The sequence below is a fragment of the Danio aesculapii genome, chromosome 6 (genome assembly GCF_903798145.1).
Source record: "Danio aesculapii chromosome 6, fDanAes4.1, whole genome shotgun sequence".
Taxonomy (NCBI): Eukaryota; Metazoa; Chordata; class Actinopteri; order Cypriniformes; family Danionidae; genus Danio; species Danio aesculapii.
In genome coordinates, this window is record NC_079440.1 from 46,456,310 (window position 1) to 46,478,781 (window position 22,472).

At 36.0% G+C, this 22,472-nt stretch overlaps 1 protein-coding gene across 1 annotated transcript in view; it reads right to left on the reverse strand.

Annotated features, from left to right (window-relative positions):
• Positions 1-22,472, reverse strand: part of shq1 (SHQ1, H/ACA ribonucleoprotein assembly factor) — a 75,864-nt gene that overhangs the window by 19,352 nt on the left and 34,040 nt on the right. The window contains exons 10-11 of the mRNA XM_056459140.1: positions 19,846-19,969; positions 7,130-7,250 (exon numbers count right to left, since the gene is read on the reverse strand). Of these exons, the coding sequence (XP_056315115.1) occupies positions 7,130-7,250; positions 19,846-19,969 (245 nt within the window). The remainder of the gene's footprint in view (positions 1-7,129; positions 7,251-19,845; positions 19,970-22,472) is intronic.

The following is a 22,472-nucleotide window of genomic DNA, read 5'->3' on the forward strand; positions in this document are numbered from 1 at the left end:
CAGAGATCTCATAAAGGCTACGATCACACAGTCAGAGGTGGATTTAGAAACACTTGCACCATATATTTTCACACCAAAAACCTCTAGGAACAGGACCTTAAAGAACAATATGACCTTAAGAAAGTGAGAATAACATAAAATCTGAATTAAAGAAATTCATGTAACTGTAATTTTATTCTAGAAAAAGCTATTTTTTTTTTCAACACAAGCTTTGAATGTTTTTAAAGATTTATATAAATAGAACAAAAGTAGCACAGACATACAGAATAGAAGAGCAAATATACAAAAGAAAAGTTTAAAAAAAGACAGAACAATCTACAAGATGATAAAGAATATTGTAAATATAGACAGAGAGAATGATAAACACAACTAGAAGCAATATACGGAATGACACAAATAAAAAACTATTTAAATGCAGAACAACAGATAGGGCTGGGCGATTAATCAAAAAGTAATTGCAATTGACATTCAGTAACTATAATTGACCTATTTTTCCAGGTTGTTTTTTTTTTTCGGTTACTTTCCCTACTGTGTGTGGAGTCACGTTATCCCACTCTGTTTTATACTTTAGAGGCCACTTTGCAGCCACATCTGACCTCTGGTCAAGTTGGACCATGGACCCATTCTTGAGCCTTACTTTGTACTACATTGACAATAATTGGAAGTTGCGCCAGAGATGCCTTGAAACAGCTTATTTTCCATTACATTAAAATCATAATTTACATTAAAATATTTGAATATGCAAGAAATGCACTGTTTAAAACATCATTTACAGGACATACAAGAGTTATTTTATTTAGAAGAGATACTGCTTATTTTCTACTTTTAATATAAAAAACATTGAAAATAACTTATTTTGTTTCCAAAAGTGCAACTGCAAATTTATTTTCACTTATTTATACAAAAAAAGTGACTGGTGGTTTTAGGAAATGTGCATTTTCATGGTAACACTTTATTTTGATGGTCCATTTGAGTATTAGTAGACTGTCTGCTTAATCTGTTGATACTGCTCCTTCAACAGACATTTAACTGACTATAAGAAACTTTGCAAGTACATGTCAACTTACACTAACCCCAACCTAACAGTCTACTTATAATCTAATGAGAATTAGTTGGCATGTAGATGCAATGTAACTTAAATTCAACAAACGGACCATTAAAATCAGAATCAGAAAGAGCTTTATTGCCAGGTATGTTCACACATACGAGGAATTTGTTTTCGTGACAGAGCTTCTACAGTGCAACAGGATAACAGAGACAGGACAAAAAACAGATAATAAACATATTTTTTAAAAATTAGAATAGAATAGAAATAGAAGTAGAAATAAAGAGTGACCATTTAAAAAAAAAGTAATGCACTCTTCATTCAAAAATCTCTCATTTGTAATATGTGAGCAAATTTACTGTACAAAACCTGTCAGTGAACTATGAGGGTAAAAAAATAAATTAAATAAATTAACTAATTAAACATTCATTCATCGTAATTGAGTTAAAATGTTCAATTAGTCGAGATTTTGATTTTAGGCCAAATCGCCCAGCCCTTTTGACAGAGCAATACAACCCTGGAGAGAATAATAAATAGAACAATAGATAAAAAAGGATGGAGCAATAAAGCGCAGTGTTGGGTTTAATTGATTACAAAATAACTAGCTTGTAATTAAGTCATTTATTCACAGAAAAAGTATTTTCAATTAGTTAAAATGTATTTAAAAATTTGTAAAAATTAAAATGTATTTACTATAATTACTGTAAACAGCAACATAAACACCATAAATCAACAGTTCGGTATAAATCAATTCCAAGAAATATTTTTGATGAACAAATGTATTTTGATAAAATAATTTTTTAACTGAAGGACACATTTGTCGGATAATTCCACATGCTTTAACAATTAATGGTAATATAGGCTGTATATGAAATGTGGGGTCATTACTTTGAATACACTGTGATGTTTAACTTCATTCATTCATTTTCTTTTCGGCTCAGTCCCTTTATTAATCTGGGGTTGCCACAGTGGAATGAACCGCCAACTTATCCAGCACATGCTTTACACAGCGGATGCACTTCCAGCTGCAACCTATCACTGGGAAACATCCATACACACCATACACCTTCTTGCTGTGAGGCGATTGTGCTACCCTTTGTGCCACCCGATGTTTAACTTTTCTTAAGTATTTCTTAAATAAAGTAAAAAGGCCCTGTTTGCCTTAAATTAAAAAAAAAAAGTAAGTTTAATGTCAATTGTCTAAGCAGTGGGATTTTTGGGAATTAAGTCAAGTACTTAAATGACTTTTTAGGAAAAAAATAATTTGATTTCACTGATGTAATTAGTAATTAATTAATTTTGAATGAATTAACCCAACACTGATTGAGAGTGATAGACAGAACAATCAAGAAAATGAGAAAGTTAGAGTGACAGGGCTACAGACATAAAACAACAGATGGATGGATGGACAGATGGACGAACAACAGCATAACAGAGAGATTAAAGTAATGAATGAAATAGAAACTAACCATATCATTTTGTTAGCTCACATTGCTAGTTTTGTGGTGAGCAATTCATCTGTGCATGACATTAAGAAAAAAAATGTTTGCCCTTGTAATCTCAAATTAAAATCTGAAAATACACATCTCAGATTACGTCTGTCTGAGGTATTCGGCATGGCTTACATACTTAACCATGCCCCTCCAACTGTCACTTTTGACAGCAAACAGAAATGGTGAGCAGGAGGTGTCTGTTAGGTTGTAATAACTCTCCCTAAACCCTTCTCTTGATCTTTCAGTATAAATTGCCTACTTTACTACATCCAATCAGCTTGTAGTAGAAAAAAAATAAGCCACGCCTACTGTTTTCTCATTCAATATTTCGTTTCTCTAGAATCTGCGTCACAATAAGGAAAAGAAAATGGTTGCAGCTTCCAGTTCTTGCGAACTTTAATGTAAATATAGAACGATGTACAGATAAAGTACTGGAACTATAGACTGTATGATAGCCAGTATGACAGAGTGAACACGAAAAAGAACAACAGATAGACAGATGGATGTGTGAAATGCCATGTGAAATAGAAAAAAAAACTGAATTCTTCGTTTGCACTCCAAAATGTTGCAGTATAACACTAAACTGACAACTGCACTTGTGAATGCAGCCAAAGATAACCCGCTCTGATAACTGGACTGGGGCGTCCTTCTGGGAGGATTTTTGGGAAGAGAGAATTGTTTAAATAATCTGACAGAGGATATGTCAGATGTTGAAAACGCTGTCACAACAAACCTACAATGATAACAGGGAGTTGTCTACACAAACCAGAGCAGTGGGGATTTGATCAAACGCTCCAGCACTTAAAAGGAGGAGCGAGTCTCCTGCAGTCACTTCCCATGACAAGAGCGGCTTTGTCTCTACTCAAAGGGAAAGTTTCAGTGCTGCTTCAAGACGACTAAAGATACTCTAAAAGCATGCAAACTGGAAATCAATTTTCAGCATGATGTTGAGAGATGTCAAATGCCTCAAGGCAAGTATGACTAAGATACATCAGCGGCACTAGAGCGCTGTCGTACATCCTGTGCTTTTCAGCAGCTCTCCGGTCTGGATTTCTTTTGTTCTGCTCAATAAAGTGCATTGAGGAACACAGGTATTCAATCGCAGATCAATGCTACTAATGTCTCAGATGATGTATTTGGTGATTGATGGAGGACTATGCTTAGAAATCTTTATTTTTAAAAGATATATTATGCTAATTTTATTTCAAGGGGGAGGGAATGAAGATAAGACTATGCATTATCAAGTTTGCCCTTCATAACCCGAAGGCCTGGAAAGCATGATTGAGTTTTCCAGTGGAACTGTGCAGCTTTTCTGTGGATTGCGGACAAAGAGTCTCTGTACCCAAAGCCACTTTCTCCTTTATTTTCCTCCCTTTGTGTCATTGAATAAAAAAACAGGCCGGTTTAAACTGCTATTTTACACATCCATTATTAATTAGCTGTCAAGGCCGCATTCTTGCCAGAAAATCTACGCTTTGGCAAAACACAGGGATGAAAAATTTCGGCGTAATCCCCGCAGGATGCTTTTCATGTCTGGGCACTGGGCCTACGACTTCAGATGCACATTTTTCAGCTGGACTCTTTATAGACAAGCGCACCATTTTAAGCTGCACACCAGCCTGGGAAGTAGATCTCATTACTGAATTATGCACCGGCTGTAGTTCGCATTTTAAACGTGGAAGTGATTACAAAAATAAAATGGAGAGCAGAAATCATGATTGCAATACCATTCATCGTGATTCAAGTTAAAGGGGTTCTGTTTAACTAGCGGAGACGGAACTACAAAAAAAAAAAAAAAAAAGATACAATAAAATGTAATTATTTGTGTTATACTGTCTACTATTGCTTATTGGTTTAAGGTACTCTGTTTTACTTCATGTGGTAGATGGTCAATCCATGCCAAAGCTGACAAAAACACATCTGGAAAATGTCTCAACCCCAAAAAAGAATCAACAGAGAAATGTTATGCTTATATAAAATAATGCTTATTTTAGAAACCATTGTGATTTTATTTTAATTAGAGAAAATAAGGATGTTTTCCTTCAGTTCTCATTACCATATCGCAAATAATACATAAAAAAATGATTATTAAGTGCAATACTTAATTGCATATTTATTGTTTACAATATTTATTGTGTGATTGTATTTTTCCTATAGCAGTATTTTACATACCATGACAGTATTTGTTGTACTACTTTTAATATGTGACCCTGGACCACAAAGCCAATCATAAGTGTCATTTTTGTAAAAATTGAGATTTTAATATAGCCTGACCACTGAATAAATCAGCATTCCATTAGCATACGTTGCTAGGATAAGACAATATTTGGCAGAGAAACAATTATTTAAAAATCTGGAATCTGAGGGTTAAAGAAAATAGAGTATACAAATATAAAAACATTTACAACAAACTGAGTAAAACAGAAATCAAATAACAACACATGAGTGGTCAGTGTGATATGAAATGAGTATTATATAGGCAGCAGGCACAGGTCAAACAGTTCATAAAGGGTCCAAAATATTCTAGTTGTCTAAATGTATGTGTGCTTTGTTTTTTAAACTAGATGTTAAATATTCCAAATGCATTGTGTCATTTATACTATTTTTAAATGATTCAAATGATGGAGGGTTTTCCTTTTTTCAGATACATAAGAAATCAGACCTACCCTTTTGGTAAAAAAGGGTTTGATAGTTCATTCAAGTCCCCCCCAAAAAGATATATTAAAGAAGTCTTTTGATATTTCTTTCCCAGAACCATCACAGAAAACTTATGTAGTATCCCAAAACTCATTTAGCTTTTTACAGTTCCAAAAAATATGCATAATTGTGTCCTTATGTTTCTTACATCTGTTGCATAAAGGTGTTGCACCAGGATATTACCTACTATCGAGGCAAACAGGGGTCAAGTATATCCTTTGTATAAATTTGGTTGTTTATTGGTTACTACAAAATGAAAAAAAAAAAAAAAAAACATTTGTATACAACATCCCACTGATCATAATCAAAATTACAGCCAAGATCTTTTTCACCAAACGCTTTTTTGTGAGTTTGAAGAAGAATCAGCTTGATCTCTTATGCCTCGTTTCCACTGAGTGGTACAGTACGGTACGGGTCACCTTTATGAGGCTTGCGTTTCCACTGTCAAAAGGGTACCAATGGTGGTGAATGACAGAAAGTTTTAGTCTACGTCATTCTCGCTCGAGGAAATGTCAAATAAAACTGTAGCGGCCGTTCACATATGATATGAGAAGCACTTCTCACAAACAGAGGCTTTATACACATAAATACTTGTGTATAAATGTTAATTACTAACCTTTCTATGAACATGATTTGATTATAACTTCAGATCAATGATAGGGCAAAATAGCCTACATGTAACGTCTGCAATTATAAAAAAAATATATATAAATAAATGCAACATATGTGTACACAAACAGACCATTACAGTCTCCGATATGTTACCAATTACAGAAAAACTACACACAGCATACACTTAGTCCTTAACTGGGTTAAAAAAACAACATGGAACATATAGGCCACAGTCAGTGCAAATCTCTCATCTGTATCTTTAATTTTCACCAGGACATGTAACTGGTTATGATAATTGTTAAACGTAGCAGTTTGTTCATGTTTTAGGCTGCTGAAAGAATCATTCGCTCCTTTTTAAAAGGGTACCCAAAAAGTGATTCAGTACAGTTCGCTTTTTGGTGCCTTTTTAAAGTGGAAACTGATATAACCCTACAAGCGTACCAAACCGTACCGTACGATACCACTCAGTGGAAACGGGCCATTAAGATTGCATATATCTCGAATATCTTTACCTTCAACATTGAATCATTTTCTAGAATGTTTTCTAATTTAGATAGTCCAAATGAAATATGACCCTTTGCTAAGAAACCATTTATCAGATGTCTAAGTTGTATTAATACACATTATTAAACACAAATTGAGTTTGGATATATTTACAGTAGTAAATTTACAAAATACCTTCAAGGAACATGATCTTTACTTAATATTCTCCTGATCTTTTGGCACAAAAGGCAAATTGATCATTCTGACCCACACAATGTATTGGCAAAAACATAAATCATACAACTTGAGTGTGGTTTTGTGGTCCGGGGTCGTATATATTTAATTACATAAAAAATGACATTTACTTTGATTACATAAAAATTGTCAAGATGCATTAGATTAAATTGAAAATGGAAAGAAAATGTGCTTAACTATCATGAAAGTGTATTTCTTTCATTTTGAATGTTTATTTATGCAAAATATAGTCTGGTGTTTTTATATCGTTTTTATATAAATGTAAGATTATATTAAAATGTCATCTTATTTTCCCCTTTTAAGTGTGATGTAAAATGCACATAATTTTATGTATGTCCATATGAATATTTAACATATTCTCCTAACAAGAAGCCTTACTCCTTGTAAAACTGTAATACTCATCTCTTATGGCTTATTGCTTTAATGAACTTGAGTTTTAAAGCTCAGCAGGGACTCATGAACTGTATGATTAGCAGAAAATCAGAACAGGACCAGTTACATTAAGGTTGGTGATTAATAAGACAGTGTGCTGCATAGAACATACTTGACCCTCTGGATCCAGATGCAGTAGTCTGTGATGTAGAGGTCATTGAGGATATAGGCCGGATCGTTCTCTCGGAAGATCTTATGGATGGCCAGCAGACATTTCAGGATGCATGCCTTACCTGTGACAAAAAACAATTAATGCATTTTAGTTTCAATTTCATATTAATGTTCAGTGTTGAATTGAAATTCTTTGTATTGTATAAAGTGTTATATAAACAAAGTCGATTGACTTTGAATTATTATTTTTTTTATATTTCCCAAATGATGTTTAACAGAGCAAGGAAATTTTCACAGCATGTCTGATAATATTTTTTCTTCTGAAGCAAGTCTTATTTGATTTATTTAGGCTAGAATAAAAGCAGTTTTTAATTTTTGAAAAACCATTTTAAGGTCAATATTATAAGCCCCTTTAAACTATATATTTTTCGATAGTCTACGAACAATCCATCATTATACAATAACTTGCCTAACTATACCCTAACCTGCCTAGTTAACCTAATAAACCTAGTTTATAGAAAACGGGCATGACAAGCTTTAGTTGAAAATCTTGTTTCAGGGTCTTGTATAGATCCTGGGGTTTCACCTGCCTTTACCAGCTTGAAAGTATCACCCAGAGACAAACGCACAGTCGTTAGACTCCTCAAACGCACAGTCGTTAAGACCCTGCCCTAGAATTTGAAGTGGGTATATATAATATATATATATAATATTGTCATTTTTGAACTAGATTATATAAATTTATATTTCAACACGTCATGCAGAATATTTGAGCTTTGAGCTGAGAAGAATAACAATGAGGTCAGTTCATGTGTGTCAATCAACCATCATTGATCTTCTGTCCATACTCCCTAATTGTTGTTTGTGTTTCCTCCAAAGAGTTGGATTCTTATCTCTTTACTATCTTTTTAAAGATAGTAGTTTTATCTCTAGTAAAAGTTGAAGCTCAAATGTTGGACATGTAAGATTGACCATTCAGTGGCAGGTCCAAAAACTCTCAGATTTGATTAAAAATGTTCTCACTTGTGTTCTGAAGATGAACAAAAGTCTGGTTTGGAAGGAAAGAGGGTGAGTAAATGACAACAATGTTTTACACACTTCAACTTTTCTCAAAGTGCATTTTCCTATAAACGTAAACAGTAAAATTTACAGTATGCTTAGATATTGAGAGACGAACTTTGAAACTTTTTCGTCACCACTGGCTTGCTTGGTTTGGGACTTGTGGAGCTGTGCATCGATGGATTTGCTCTTCAGTTGTTTGGACTTTCAGCAGTGAAATTTAAACTAACACAAACTAAACTAAACTTCAACTCTGAAAACTGGACTACCACAGTTTCAATTTACTAGGACTTCTTTGTTATGCTGCTTTGACATAATCTACACTGTAAAAGTGCTATTGAAATAAAGATTGAATTGAATATTTTCTAGTTTTGAATATTAAATATTTTTCGTGTGTTTTTTTTTGCAGTGAATACAGCTTAGTTCATGATCAACTGGGCAACATTTTGGAGCAAATAGGGGAAATCTGTGCTGAGCAGATGCTTTTTGAACACTTGGAAAGATGATTATATTTTCCATTCTGGCAGATGATTCCACAACACACAAAACACACGAACACCTTAAGCATGCTGTGCTGCAGTGATGATATTTGTTGTCATAACACCCATCTCCCAAATAAGGTGCAAAAAATATCCCCTCAGCGCCACGCAACGGGATCAGTTGTGAAGCGAAAGAAGGGCTGCGAGGATTCTCGAGCCGCCCACAGAATAGCCTGGCAGCCGGTGGAGAAATTCCAGCCGCCTCGGAAAACAAACAGTGCACTCGCTCCGAGGAAAGCCTTACACAAACATTTGGTTCCCATTTAAGCTGGAGCTCTTACCCAGAGAAGCCGCAGTGGCTTCCAGCTTCAAGACATGCGAGAAAAACTCCAGGAACTTGAGCCTTACTCTGTCTTCCTGCATTCTTCCTTCCTCCCTCACTCTCTTTCTCTGTCCTCCATCCATCTATAATTGAAGGGTTTTCTCCTTTTCTTCAGTGCTCTCTGGGAGAGTGGAGGAAAAAGTCAGCTTTGGATTCTTCTGAAGACCAGCTGTGGGCCTGAGTGGAGCCGTGTGCGCTGGGTTTAGATTGCATGTTGAGCCAGTTAATCATGTGCTGCAATCAGGCGTCTCAGGGGATGAGGTCGAGGAGAGAGAGAAAGAAGAGGAATGGGGTGATAAGGTGAGATTCGGGCCCTGGAAGTACAGATGGTGAAGGTCCACAGGGTGCCAGCGGTTAAAAAGACAATCTCACGAAGCCTGTCAAAAAACATGCCTAGGTCATATTTCATCAAAAAAAAAAAAAAAAAAAAAAATGTTGGAAGCAAGAAGATAAAAAAAAAAAAAAAGGCGAAAAGAAAATGAAACCTATTTTTATTGCCATTCATAGCTGAATTCTTTTTCTCAAATAAACTGCCAAAGATATCAGCCTAAAATGCAAAAATCTAAGTTTTATTTTTCTGGTCACTGGAAAATAATAACATACAGCGAGGAAAACAAGTACTGAACACGTAATGTTATTACTTTACATAAAAGGCTTTTTCGGTGATGGCAGCTTGAAGATACCTCTCACATTGGAGAATAAAGTCACATGCATTGCTCAGGTGTAATTTTTTCACAGACTTCAACAGAGTGTAAAAATCTTGATGGTTCTGTAGGTCTTGACTATCAAATCCGATCTTTAATTTGTATTCTATATTGGATTCAACTCAGGGTATTGGCTGGGCCATTCTACAGCTTGATTTTCTTTCTCTGAATTAATTTAAGAGTTTCTTTAGCTGTGTTTTGGATCATTGACTTGCTGAAATGTCCACTCTGGTTTCATCTTCATCCTCCTGCTAATGTAGATGTTGGACTGAAGCAGCTAATATTTATTTACAATGGCGAAGAGCAGAGGGTTGCTGAAGAACTACAGAGAGATTTCAGCTGCTGTCTGGGCTTTCACTGCCTATCTACACCTTCCTTTCTTCATGTGTTCAATACTTTTTTCCTGCATCATTTCATTTTATTACACATAACTTAATTTGTAATGTAATTAGTTTAGGTTTTTTTTGCATATATGAATTTCTTTGGTTGATACACACATTCAGAAAAAGTTCCAAGTCAACAGAATCTTCAGAAATATGTTTTCTGAAAAAAAATGGTAACGTGTTGAAGACTTATTTTCCCCGCTTTAATTGCCTTAGATACATTTTAATCAGAATAAACAGCTACTTATGAGCTTAGAAAGAAGATTTCTATTTCTTTTGAATAAAGAAAAAGTTAAGCAAACACAGTTATAAAATAATGTAAAATTGCTAAAAAAACAAACAAAAAGGTCCACCTTTTTTTCTTTCTTGCTTTCTTTTCTCTTCTTTCTCTTTCATAAAATACGACCTGGATATACTGTTGACAACCTTGCTGAGATTCAGCATTAAACTGCAAATTTATTCACATCATACCAAATGGTGACACTGACTGCTGCCTGCGAAAACCTTACATGAGTGAACAAAAGCAGCTCTCCTCCAGAAACAGCTGCAAAAATTACATTAAAGAACACTGACATCAAATTATGTCGCATCAAATGGCCTACATCTATCATATCGAATCCGGCAATGCACTTTTTAAGACTGATCACGTTGGCGTAAAGATGACAATTCCTGCTGAGCAAAACAATGAATCTCAATAAGCAACGATGGAGCACGGCAAAAAAGCCAAACGCTGAAAAATGTGAGAGGGTCTTTAAAATTCCATGAAAATGAACTTGCTTCCAAAAAATATAATACAACTTTTATACTGCTTATTGTGCTCATATGTGCAGTTCTCACTTCACACATTTCACATGTTTCTCTTTCTACGTCAGATGTTAGTTCCAAATCGATAACAAATGCCTTGCAAAGTGGACTCTACAGGATATTCTGCCATGACTGCAATTTGAAGGAAGCATACTGTATGTGTTTCATTCAAATGGCATTTTAGCATGTGATATATGAATTTGTTTATTTTTTTTTACAGAGTTATATTATGTCGCACTTCATGCTTTTCTTGCTGTAATGTAAATCCATGAACAAATGTCTTAAAGTCAAATAAAGGTTACTCATGCGCAGGTAAAGAGCAATGAAAGAAAAGGGATTAATGAACAAAGCACACTGTGTAGGCATGTGTCAGTCAGAGCACAGTTCATGCACAGAACTCTTCTAATGAGCCATATGATCTAAATCAAGTGTTAAATAAGAGAGACATGCAAAACATGCAGATCGACGAGGCACGAAGGCCTGTATTGAGAAACGCTGATTTACTTTATGAAACATAAGATAGGTCTAGAGAGGGAGCTTTAAATACTTCAGTTTTTAGAATGCTTTTTTTCAGAAATGTTTTATTCAAACATTATATTGACAGTAAAATAATTAAATAAATCAATAAAACTACAGCTGCAGGATATTGGAAAAAAAAACTAACACTGCAATATATTATTTTTTATAGGATACAACGCCAATATGGAGGTAGGAAACTTGAAAAAACTTGGGTTAATCAGCAAGCTGATACCACACTGCACAAAAAAGTGGAAATCAAAGCAAAGCTATACACAGCTATATCTCATTTTATGTCTCAATTAATGTATATAAATAATAAATGAATAATTAAATAGGCCTAAATAAATATTTATTTAAAGATATTACCAGCGAAACATGGAAATAGGCCTGGCGCATGGTATAAAGAGCTCAAGTTAAATGCTACTTCATCAAAAGCATAAAAATAAATTGACCTACCTCAAGCAAATCACTAAAATTATAAAAATAAAAAAAATATCTTGCCGCAGGACGTAAATTAAGATGAACAGATAAATAGGCGTAAATAGATCAATCATAGATTTATTCATGTCATACTTCAGTTTCTCATCAAATTGTGACCATTAAATTAAAATAAAGAATTTTAGATGTTAGTATCAGTATTGTTAGATTTAATCTAAAAGCTAGTGTGCACCAAAACAGTGACAAAATCTGAGTTTAGAAGATATAAATCTGATATAAGCATGTAAAGCTGGTCACTTACACATACATTGGGTGACGCTTTAAAAAGAGCATTACCGCCGTTCCTCATACCGCCGCAGCACTGAAAGTGCTTTTAGGTACAACGGCAGTTTGCGACTATGCCGCCAGGGAGCACAAAGGGACGGGATGCGAACGGACAGAAATATACAGTAGCTGAAAATACTCTGCTACTTGTAAATAAGATGAAACAATGAAACAAAGCATTATAATTCCTTCATTAATCATACAAACTTCATAAGAACAAGGGTTATTATCATTGTAAATGTGTTAAGAGAAATGATGGTTCATTTTGGAAAGTAAAATTAAAGAAATAAAAGACAACTAAAATGAAAGTACAAACATACATACAAATAAATATGCCTAAATAAATAAATAAAGCAGGGTTTAAGCCTAAATATAGAGAGATGTACAGTATTTGTTATTTTAAAGTGATAGGACCAAGACAGTCAATAAATAAGCTAATTTTCGTTGTTGATTATATTTTACTATCTCATTTTATGTCTCAATTATTGTACATAAATAATGAATGAATAATTAAATATGTATAAACAAATATTTGATAAAACAAAATGCTATTGGCTGTTTTTTAAAAGGGAGGAGCTGCACCATGTCCCACCCTCTCTTCATGTGTCAGTTGAGATTACATCAAACTTCGAATAAAAATGCATATTTCAAAGCACTTCAATGGACCTTCAAAGGCATAGTTTGCCTAAAAATGTACATTTCCTCACCATGTACTTACACTTAAGTGGTTCTAAACTTGATGACTTTATTCGTCGGCTGAACACAAAAGAATACTTGGAAACATGTTGAAAACCAGCAGCCATTGACATCCATAGTAGGAGAAAAAATATTATGAAGGTCAATGATGCTGCTTTTTAACATTCTTCAAAACATCTTCCTCTGCGTTCAACTGAAGAAAGAAATTCAAACAGGATTAGAACATGTTGAGGGGAGTAAATGATGTCAGATCCTTATTTTTCTTGTGAGCTACCCCTTTAATACAGGCATGTCCCTGAACGTCCAGATTATACATGAGCATTTACATTTGTCCACAGTGCATCTTCTAGGCTTTTACCCACAGTCTCCCTCCTCAATCTCCTTGAGAGCCTGCTGGCTTTAGCAGAATCTCTCGGAGAATGACCAGACAAGCTGCCAGAGGGCTGTTCAAATATTTACCCCTGGATAGCATTTCCATCACGGCTTTCCTCACGCAGCATCATTAATGGGTTTGTTTTCCTAGTACCTACAACTGTTTGCTTTCACTGCAGCTTAAACGAAGTGTCTCAAATTAGAGTACACACACATCAGATACACACCTCCATTCATGTTCTGCCGACAAATTAATTACCCAGGAGTCACGGAGTGACAGGGCAGCCTGCTTTCATACCGCTGTTACCATTCATTAAAGAGAAGCCGTAGCGCTCGCAGGGCTCTGATGTTCGGAAATCTACAAATTGTAGGCTTGAGTGAGATGTCACAGGCTTTGTGTGAAAATATACAACAGCGAGTCGATTACAACCTAGCGCCTCAATGAGGAGTAACAAATGGATATGATGCTATCAAGTGAAATTTAAAAACCTCTAAGGGCAGACAACTAATCTGAAATACAATTTCATCCCAATTAATAAGCGTTCAACACTGACAGTGATTTAATAGCAGGGCATGAGTACGTTACTGTACTGCTGGTTGCTAGCAGGTGTTTCTGCATACTTGATTGACAGATCTACGCAATGCGATTCCATTGGTTGTTTCTGCTTATCTGTATACATTTGAACTCAGTTTAGCATTTATGGGATAACATTTTAGTTTTAAAATGCATAAGTTTAGCTACGGTTATGCCTTTCATTCACTACCCTGGAGTTTTTGAGCCCCGAAAATGGAGCATTTTGGAAATGTTGAATAGGCTGTTTTTATTTTAAAACGCTGCTGCTTCGTGTCATTGAGGATGAGGGAAAACGGATGCATGGCTACAGACATTCGCCTATCTGATTGGAGCTTTATCACAGTATTAAGTGCAGTCGTATTAAGTGCAGTATAAGTTGCAGACTGAATTTCAGTCTTGCGTCCTCTCCTTGTAAGTTCAGACTTCACAAGTTTGATATGAAAAACAAACTCCCGAGGATAATCTTGAATCTTGAAAGGGAACGGTGTATTTTATAACCTTATTCCCATCACCCTGGCTTTGTTGTTTCACTATCTTAACAATGAAATAAAAACATGATAAGGAACTGCCTATTTTCATTTTGGTATTAACAACTTAAAAGACACCAAAAATGTTGAGTCACTGTGTAGCTCCTTATTTATATGACCATTATCTTCACTGTATGCATATTTATAACAGAACGGAGCCAATAATATAACTGCCTCCTTTCATTTTCATTGAAAAATATAAAACATAACCAGTTTCTTTTGCTGAATATCAGTTTAAATAATCAATAAATAATATCATACAATATATGAAATAGAGGCAAGCAATCAAATGTGCAGAATCAGTGTACAGTGTATACATAGTCAAAGAATGCATATCGCTTAACTTTTTCCACATTTTTTAATGCTACAGCATTATTCCAAAATGGATTAAATTTAAAACATGTACATAAATTTTGAAGATATAAATGAATTTAATCTATTTTGGAATAAGGCTGTGACATAAAAAATGTGGAAAAGTGAAGAGCTATGAAAACTTTACAGATGCACTGTATAATAGTAACCTTAATGTATTAACTTGTCTTTGCACTCAGCCATGTTACCTGATAGATTAAAAAAGATAGAAGGGTCGTTAGATAGAGACAAGATTTATTAAATATCCTGTTTAACAACTATAGTGAGATGAGATCCAGCGGTATACTCTTGATGAACTATCCGACCGTGCTCAAAGCACCCGCTGACTGCCTGGGACTCAGAGCGTGTCACATGATGTGTGTTTTCAGTGGTGTAGTGTGGACGGAGATCTTTTCTGAAACAGTAGATGAAACGCCAATGTGGACAAGGATCGTTTTCGTTCTAAAATGCCATTTTAAAACTGAAACGTACTAGTGTATACGGAGCCTTAATTGGCTGGGGACTGCCCATAGGTTGCCTGACTGACATTTAGGTACCATTTACTCTACTTCCTTTTCCTTTCAAAATTACATTTTTGAATGAAAACACTCTTCATCCAGACTGGTGTTTTTATTATGTTTAAGAAAAAAGATCTATACAGCCTAAGATGCATCATACAAGGCCACTGATGCTCACTGGGCATGAATGTTTTTTGTTGGCATCTGTAATCTACCGTGAGTGGCTTGACAAATCAAAGAAAAAATACGCAATAGTCCAGATATACTTCTGAAAACCCAGCATTAAGCTGATTATTTTAGCCCTATTCATCAGTTGTGAACATGACAGCTTTCTTCTTCCATATGAAGGGGTTTGCTTTCACGATTTGTTTCTAGGCACACCATTAAAGAATGAGACACTCGTTTAAAAGAAATCCTGCAAAATTCATACAATTAGATGATGATTTTAAAACTCCTGAAGTGTTTCCAAATTTGTGTGCCATACAGTATTCATCAGATGTTCAACTGGCGGTCTGTGGGCTGAGAGCTCTCAAAGATCAATGAATCATTTACTGTTTATTTGAATGCATGCATATCTATTTTTATTAAATGTAAAGGTCCAACTTTCAAATGTCTGTGGTTTTTTAGAATCTTTATATAAAAGACAACATGAAATAGCATTCCCAAGCACTCAATGTAACAGTCAGCATGAAATAATGAGTTTATTCATCTCCATTTGACTCGATCATTTATAATATTATGGTCACAATAATCCATGTTCATTTTTAAATCCATGTTAAAATGCAAATCTTCATGTGTATTTACATTGATTTTTAAACCCCATGATTGATCTTTTAGACTTTAGACCTATTTGATGCACAAATAAAACTTCATCCATCTTCAACCTGTATATTTTTTTAATTAAAAATTCTGTCGATTTGATCTGAAAATTCTAACAATAAATTCTGGTTTGATGCTCTTTGATGTGGTGTGAGAGATCGCCATGTAAAAACCCCAATTCAAAGTGAGCGAACACTACCATTCTTTCTTATAACTAATAGTTTAAGATGCTGCATGTAAGTTTTAAGTCTTCTAAAGCATAAAAATACCATAATATGTTTGCAGATATTTAAGAAACATGCTTAGTGAACATTCTTGCAATATTCAATATTCTAGCAATTTGGCTTTTTGCTCAGACCAAGGGTTCCCAAACCTTTTTCTTATAAAGGCTAAAAACCAAACTTGATTGAGGCTAGTGGGCCGGAGGTAAATATAGCCATGGGTAATTTCCTAATTTATTTAATAATATTAAAAAAAAAAAAAAAAAAAAAAAAACATGGCTTTATATTAATTATTACAGTATTTTTTTATGTTTTACAATAAACTTATTACAGTAAAAACAAAAATAATCTATTTTATAAGAGAATGGAGTTACACTAGTCTGCCTTGATTAGCTCACCGATGTGTTCTGCATAGTCCTCTATCCGTCGAGTTACAGTATGTACATTTAATAAAATCTGATTCATTTACAACATTTAAGTGAAACATGCTTTTTTGTAGCTCAGCAATAAAACAAACAAACAAACAAACAAGGTTACGTCAAATTATAAATGACGATCTCTTTTAAAGGCATTCATTCCAACCTCATTCTCCATCATTCTCATTCTTTTCTCAGATGGGATGGTGGGCCAAATCAAATTTTATAATGGGCCAACTTTGGCCCAGGGGTCCTACTCTAGGCAACTCTGCACCAGAAGAAACTCAACAAATTTAAATACAGCCATGCAGAAACACAAAATAAGCACTCACTCACGAAATAGTAAGGTTTATAACTGAATTAATGCATATAACATTATTAAATGTAGATGCTGAATCACTGATATGTGTTGGTTTTGAGTCTAAAGTTGAAACGGTTTATTTTATTTTCAAAATATGATGTAGGCTATCTGCTGCTGCCTTCAGTAGTAATGTTGTGACAATAAATGCCATGTAAAATGGCATTCAAACTCACATTATCAGCATTTAACACTGAATAAAGTACATGAGGTGTACCTGAGGTGATCATTGTCAGTTTTCTTTTGTTTAGCTGCAAGAAATAGAAGCCATTTCTAAAATACAAATTCGAGGTGTTGGTTAGAACAAAAACTCCTTTTCATTTGGAAAATTTTCCTTCTAACGTGTGCCATTGCTTTTATGCGGAACACGATTTAAATCGGCTTTAAATTATTATTTAGGCTCGATAGTCCACGCTTCTGTTGGTCCTCAATCTGGCAACCTGCGCTTGCGTGTGTTTTGATCTAGGAATGCAATACCTAGTTCAACCAACAATACCTAGTTCAACCATTGTCAAACTTACATACTGCCCCTTTAAAGCACAAAAAAAACATCTCATCTCACAAACTTTATACTGGCAATTTTTGGCCTACATCTGAAAAGTCCTAATTTTTATTCACGTTACAGCAACCAGCAACTTTGCACAGCGAAAAAACAGTTCCGGAGCATACAAATATTTTCCCCTCAGTGAACAAAATGTGTTGCAATTGGAATCTTCCATAAATACATATTTACAGCACAAATGAACTGCTGAAGTGCGTGATTTTGCGAACTCTACTCATACTTCACTTCTCAAAATCAACCATACCCCACTAATCCCGAATCTTACAAGCCTTTTTAATTGCACTTATTTATGAGCTCCAAAATCAACATGTGTTGGATAATCTCACCACACACGCCCGAAAACGTGTTTACACAGCGCTACTGTCTCTCCCACAGATGGCTTCTTTGATTTAAAGGTTGCTCCTCTCTCAGAGATATCAAAGGCAACAGTGTCTAGTCTGCAGAATTGCTGATTTCTTCAGAAGTGCGGAGACATCCCTCTCGAATTCCCTCGCTCTTAACCTCCCTCCCACTGACGCTGACAGAACAGCAGGACTAAGCACACCAAGACATGACCAATCTGTTGACTCTCCTGTCATAGAAAATGTCTTTTACCGAAGGTCCCTGCTGTTTGGGGAGGGCCGGTGAGCACGTGTTAACTTTGGTCCCTGAGTGAGCAACTCTGTCTGCTGTGGGTAAATTTAGGCTGACTGTGTCAAGCTCCTGTTGCTGTTAGTCTCTTAAACGTCAAAATGATATAGGATTTACACTTTTATAATGCAATGTTTTTCTGAGATTTAAAGAGAACAGGAACTGAGGAAGGGGATTAGAATTTATCTATAAGTAAATACCTGTTTTGGATGGATGGATGGATGGATGGATGGATCTTTATGACATGCGTTATCCTGCTGGAAGTAGCCATCAGAAGATGGGTACACTGTGGTCATAAAGGGATGGACATGGTCAGCAACAATACTCAGGTAGGCTGTGGCGCTGACATGATCCTCAATTGGTACTAATTGGCCCAAAATGTGCCAAAAAAATATCCCCCACACCATTACACCGCTAACACAAGCCTGAACCACTGATTCAAGGCAGGATAGATCCATGTTTTCAGGCTGTTGATGCCAAATTCTGACCAAACCAACCGAATGTCGCAGCAGAAATTGAGACTCATCAGACCAGGCAACGTTATTCCAATTTTCTGTTGTCCAATTTTGATGAGCCTGTGCGAATTGTAGCTTCAGTTACCTGTTCTTAGCTGACAGGAGTGGCACCCGGTGTGGTTTTGCAGCAGATTGTCTTGACCATGTCTACATGCCTAAATGCTAAGTTGCTGCCATGTGATTGGCTGATCAGACATTTGCGTTGACGAGCAGTTGGACAGGTGTACCTAATAAAGCGGCCGGTGGGTGATAATGTTAATGTTTGTGGCTCACAAATGTTACATTTACATTTACATTTACATGTAGTCATTTAGCAGACGCTTTTATCCAAAGCGACTTACAAATGAGGACAAGGAAGCAATTTACACAACTATAAGAGCAGCAGTGAACAAGTGCTATAGACAAGTTTCAGGTGTGTAAAGTCTAAGAAGCAAAGCATTAGTAAAAAAAATTTTTTTTTTTTGTTACCAAAAGATCAAATGTTACCAACTTTTGATCTTCAGTATGTATTAGTAAATGCTGAGATTTATATTTAGAATAATAAATGCTGACATACCCTTGATTATTTTACAATACCTTTGTGAGGAAAAAAAAAATACTAAGCTCAAGGTGAAGTTCATTTTTAAGAATCTCCCAAGTTAAAACCTTTTTATCCCGTTAAACAAGAAAAACTAGCTATTTTAAGTATGCATGTACCATAGGTACATAGCAATTTTTAAAAAAGTTATAGGTTATTAAAAATGTAAAAACTGCAAAGATCAGACACATGTATTAGGACAGCAAGAAAGACAGACAGACAGACAGACTTCATGTTGGCTTTAAGCGATGTACAAAAGTTAATCTCATAATTCGAAGAAACCTGCTTCTACGGATGTGTGAAGTTGAAAGAGATCTGCTTGCTCTCATCGCAAGGGCAGCAGGGATCCTCGTAATGAGGTGGAAGCACTGCAGGGTTTATAGGGTGAGGAACAGGTCACACATTTAGTCTTGACCCTCAACCCCATTCTTTGGTGGTTTGGAAATGGCTAAGAGGTCTGGAAAATAAAGAAAGACAGACAGAACTCACCAGCCTGAAAAATGCATGCTGCGTCTTTCACCGCTAATGTGACCAGGGAAAAGTGACGATAGAGCGGGTAACACAAAGTTCTCCTGCCGAAAGACACCAGCACGTCTTGCACTGAGTGATACGTCTGAAACACACACACACAAAAATTAACACACATTGGGTTTTCATGTTTTATGGGGATTTTCCATAGACGTAATGATTTTTATATCACATAGACAATATTTTCCCTCCTCTAAAGCCAACTCTCACAGAAACCATTTTCAAAACACTTCATTATGCATGACTTATGAGCCGTTTTGCTCATGGGGGCAATAAAAACAAAGAAATGTACGCAAATTAGGGTTCCATGATATTGGAAAAAAAAACTTACATTGCAAAATTGACATTTTCTGCAATTTATATTGCGTTTTTTACAAGATAACTTTTTTGACTGATTGGGATGATTTTGTAAGGGAGTTCATAAATTATATACAATAAACAAACTACAAGCAGAGATATAGTACAGCAAATATAGAAATGAAGGAGTCTAACAGTATACAGGTACAGAAATTGTGCAAATAATTAAATACGATTAATCTTTGCTAAAGCTAAAATGTAATAATTCCTTGTGCCCAAATGCTTTAAAATCACTTAAAATGTTTTGCTATGGTTACACCTTCCGTCCACACTATCCCAGAGTTTTCAACTGCTGAAAACAGAGCGCTTTGGAAACGCTGAGGAGGCCATTTTGGTTTTAAAACGCTGCTACTGTGTGTCAAGTGTGGATGGGGGGAAACGGAGACATCTGAAAACGGAGGCGTGGCTGCCAACTAGGGCTGCACGATTAATCAAGAAAAAAGATCACGATCTCGATACGACCCTACACACGATCTTAATTCAGCTTTTCTACGATTCAGTCAATTATATTTTCAAGGTCAGGAGAGAAACTTAAAGGCACGCACAAGTCTTCACAGCAACATGGACACCTTCAAATGGCGTTAAAAGTGTCACATACTGTATTTATAAGGTATAATTCACCCAGAAATGTCCTTTCTGTTTAAATGTAATGATGTATTCGCAGCTGCGAAATCACATGAGGCGACTATGAGCTGTTTGACTACCGAGAACGCGCGTATGCAAACCAATCATGACTACTTTAGTGAACAGAACCTGCATATGCTGTGAATAACAAGTAATAAAGTTGTAAATAACATTCAGTTTGTTGCACAGAGCGAACGTTTGAGAGCCGCACTGAAAGAATGATTTGCATGTGTGTGTTTTTTCTCAGATTGACAGTAGCCATGAGCCGCACTGGGAAGTGAAAGTGAAGGTGGTATTCTTACTGTTTGCCTTTTTCTTCCTTCTTACTGTTTTTTCTTTCATAGCTAACACAAAGTGTTGTGCATGAAAATAAATGTTTACTGTGTCAGTATAACTAGCCCATATAATGTTGAATATAATGCAAGAAGAAATCTGATAATGACATAAGTCTCATTTTACCAGAGAAAGCAATTAGTCTAGGCTGCAGTGACCAAAAGTGACTCCCTGATGGCAGCACAGTGGCTCAGTGGTTAGCACAGTCGCCTAACAGCAAGAAGGTTGCTTGTTCGAGTCGCAGCTGGACCAGTTGGCATTTCTGTGTGGAGTTTTCATGTTCTCCCTGTGTTTGCGTGGGTTTCCTCCAGGTGCTCCGGTTTCCCCCACAGTCCAAAGACATGCGGTACAGGTGAATTGGGTAAATTAAACTGTATGAGTGTGTGCGTGAATGAGTGTGTATGAGTGTGCCAGTACGGGGTTGCGGCTGGAAGGGCATCCTCTTCGTAAAACATATGCCAGAATCGTTGGCGGTTCATTCCGCTGTGGCTAGCTCTGAAATAGAGACTAAGCCGAAGAAAAATGAATGAATGAAATTCCCTGACTTTCAATATATGTAATAGACCTTTTAAAATTCCATGATATTACAGACATTTCATAAACCGTATAGGAACCCTGAAAATGACTGTTGTTATTACTATTATTGATGAATTTCAACCATTTGGTCCTCATTACATAGTAATTACCACACACACATGCGCACACACACCGCTTCAGATCTGTCTATGCATATTACATCAATCATTTTTTAACTCCACTGGTAATTAAAGCAATTTGCTCTAATTATTCCCAACGACTTCTTGTTTTATTAGCAGGGTAAATAGTAGGTCAACTTTTAAACACCTTGGCAAACGGCGTGTTTAATTGTAGGCAGCGTATAATCATTCGCCTCGGAGTTCCTCGCAGTCTAAGCATCCACAGACAAGTGCTTTGGGGGCAAAAACACATGTCTTTTTTCTCTCTCTCCCTTTTCTCCTGGCGTTTTCCAGCCTCCCACTCTCCGCTATTCTCTCAGCAGCTTGTTAAGAAATGCACTCGGAGTCATTCTAGCATGTCATCGTAGCTCATGCACTCCCCCAGGCTATTAAACACTGGTGTAAATAAGCCTGCTGAGGGGGGGGGGGGGGGGGGGGGGGGGGGGGGGGGGGGGGCTCACGAAAACACTGCCGACCGGGGCTTGACAGTGCTTAGGCAAAACAGAGGGTGGGAGAGAGGAAGAGAAATGAGGGAGATTGAGAGGGAGAGACAATAATAGGGTGTTGAGGAGAAACCAC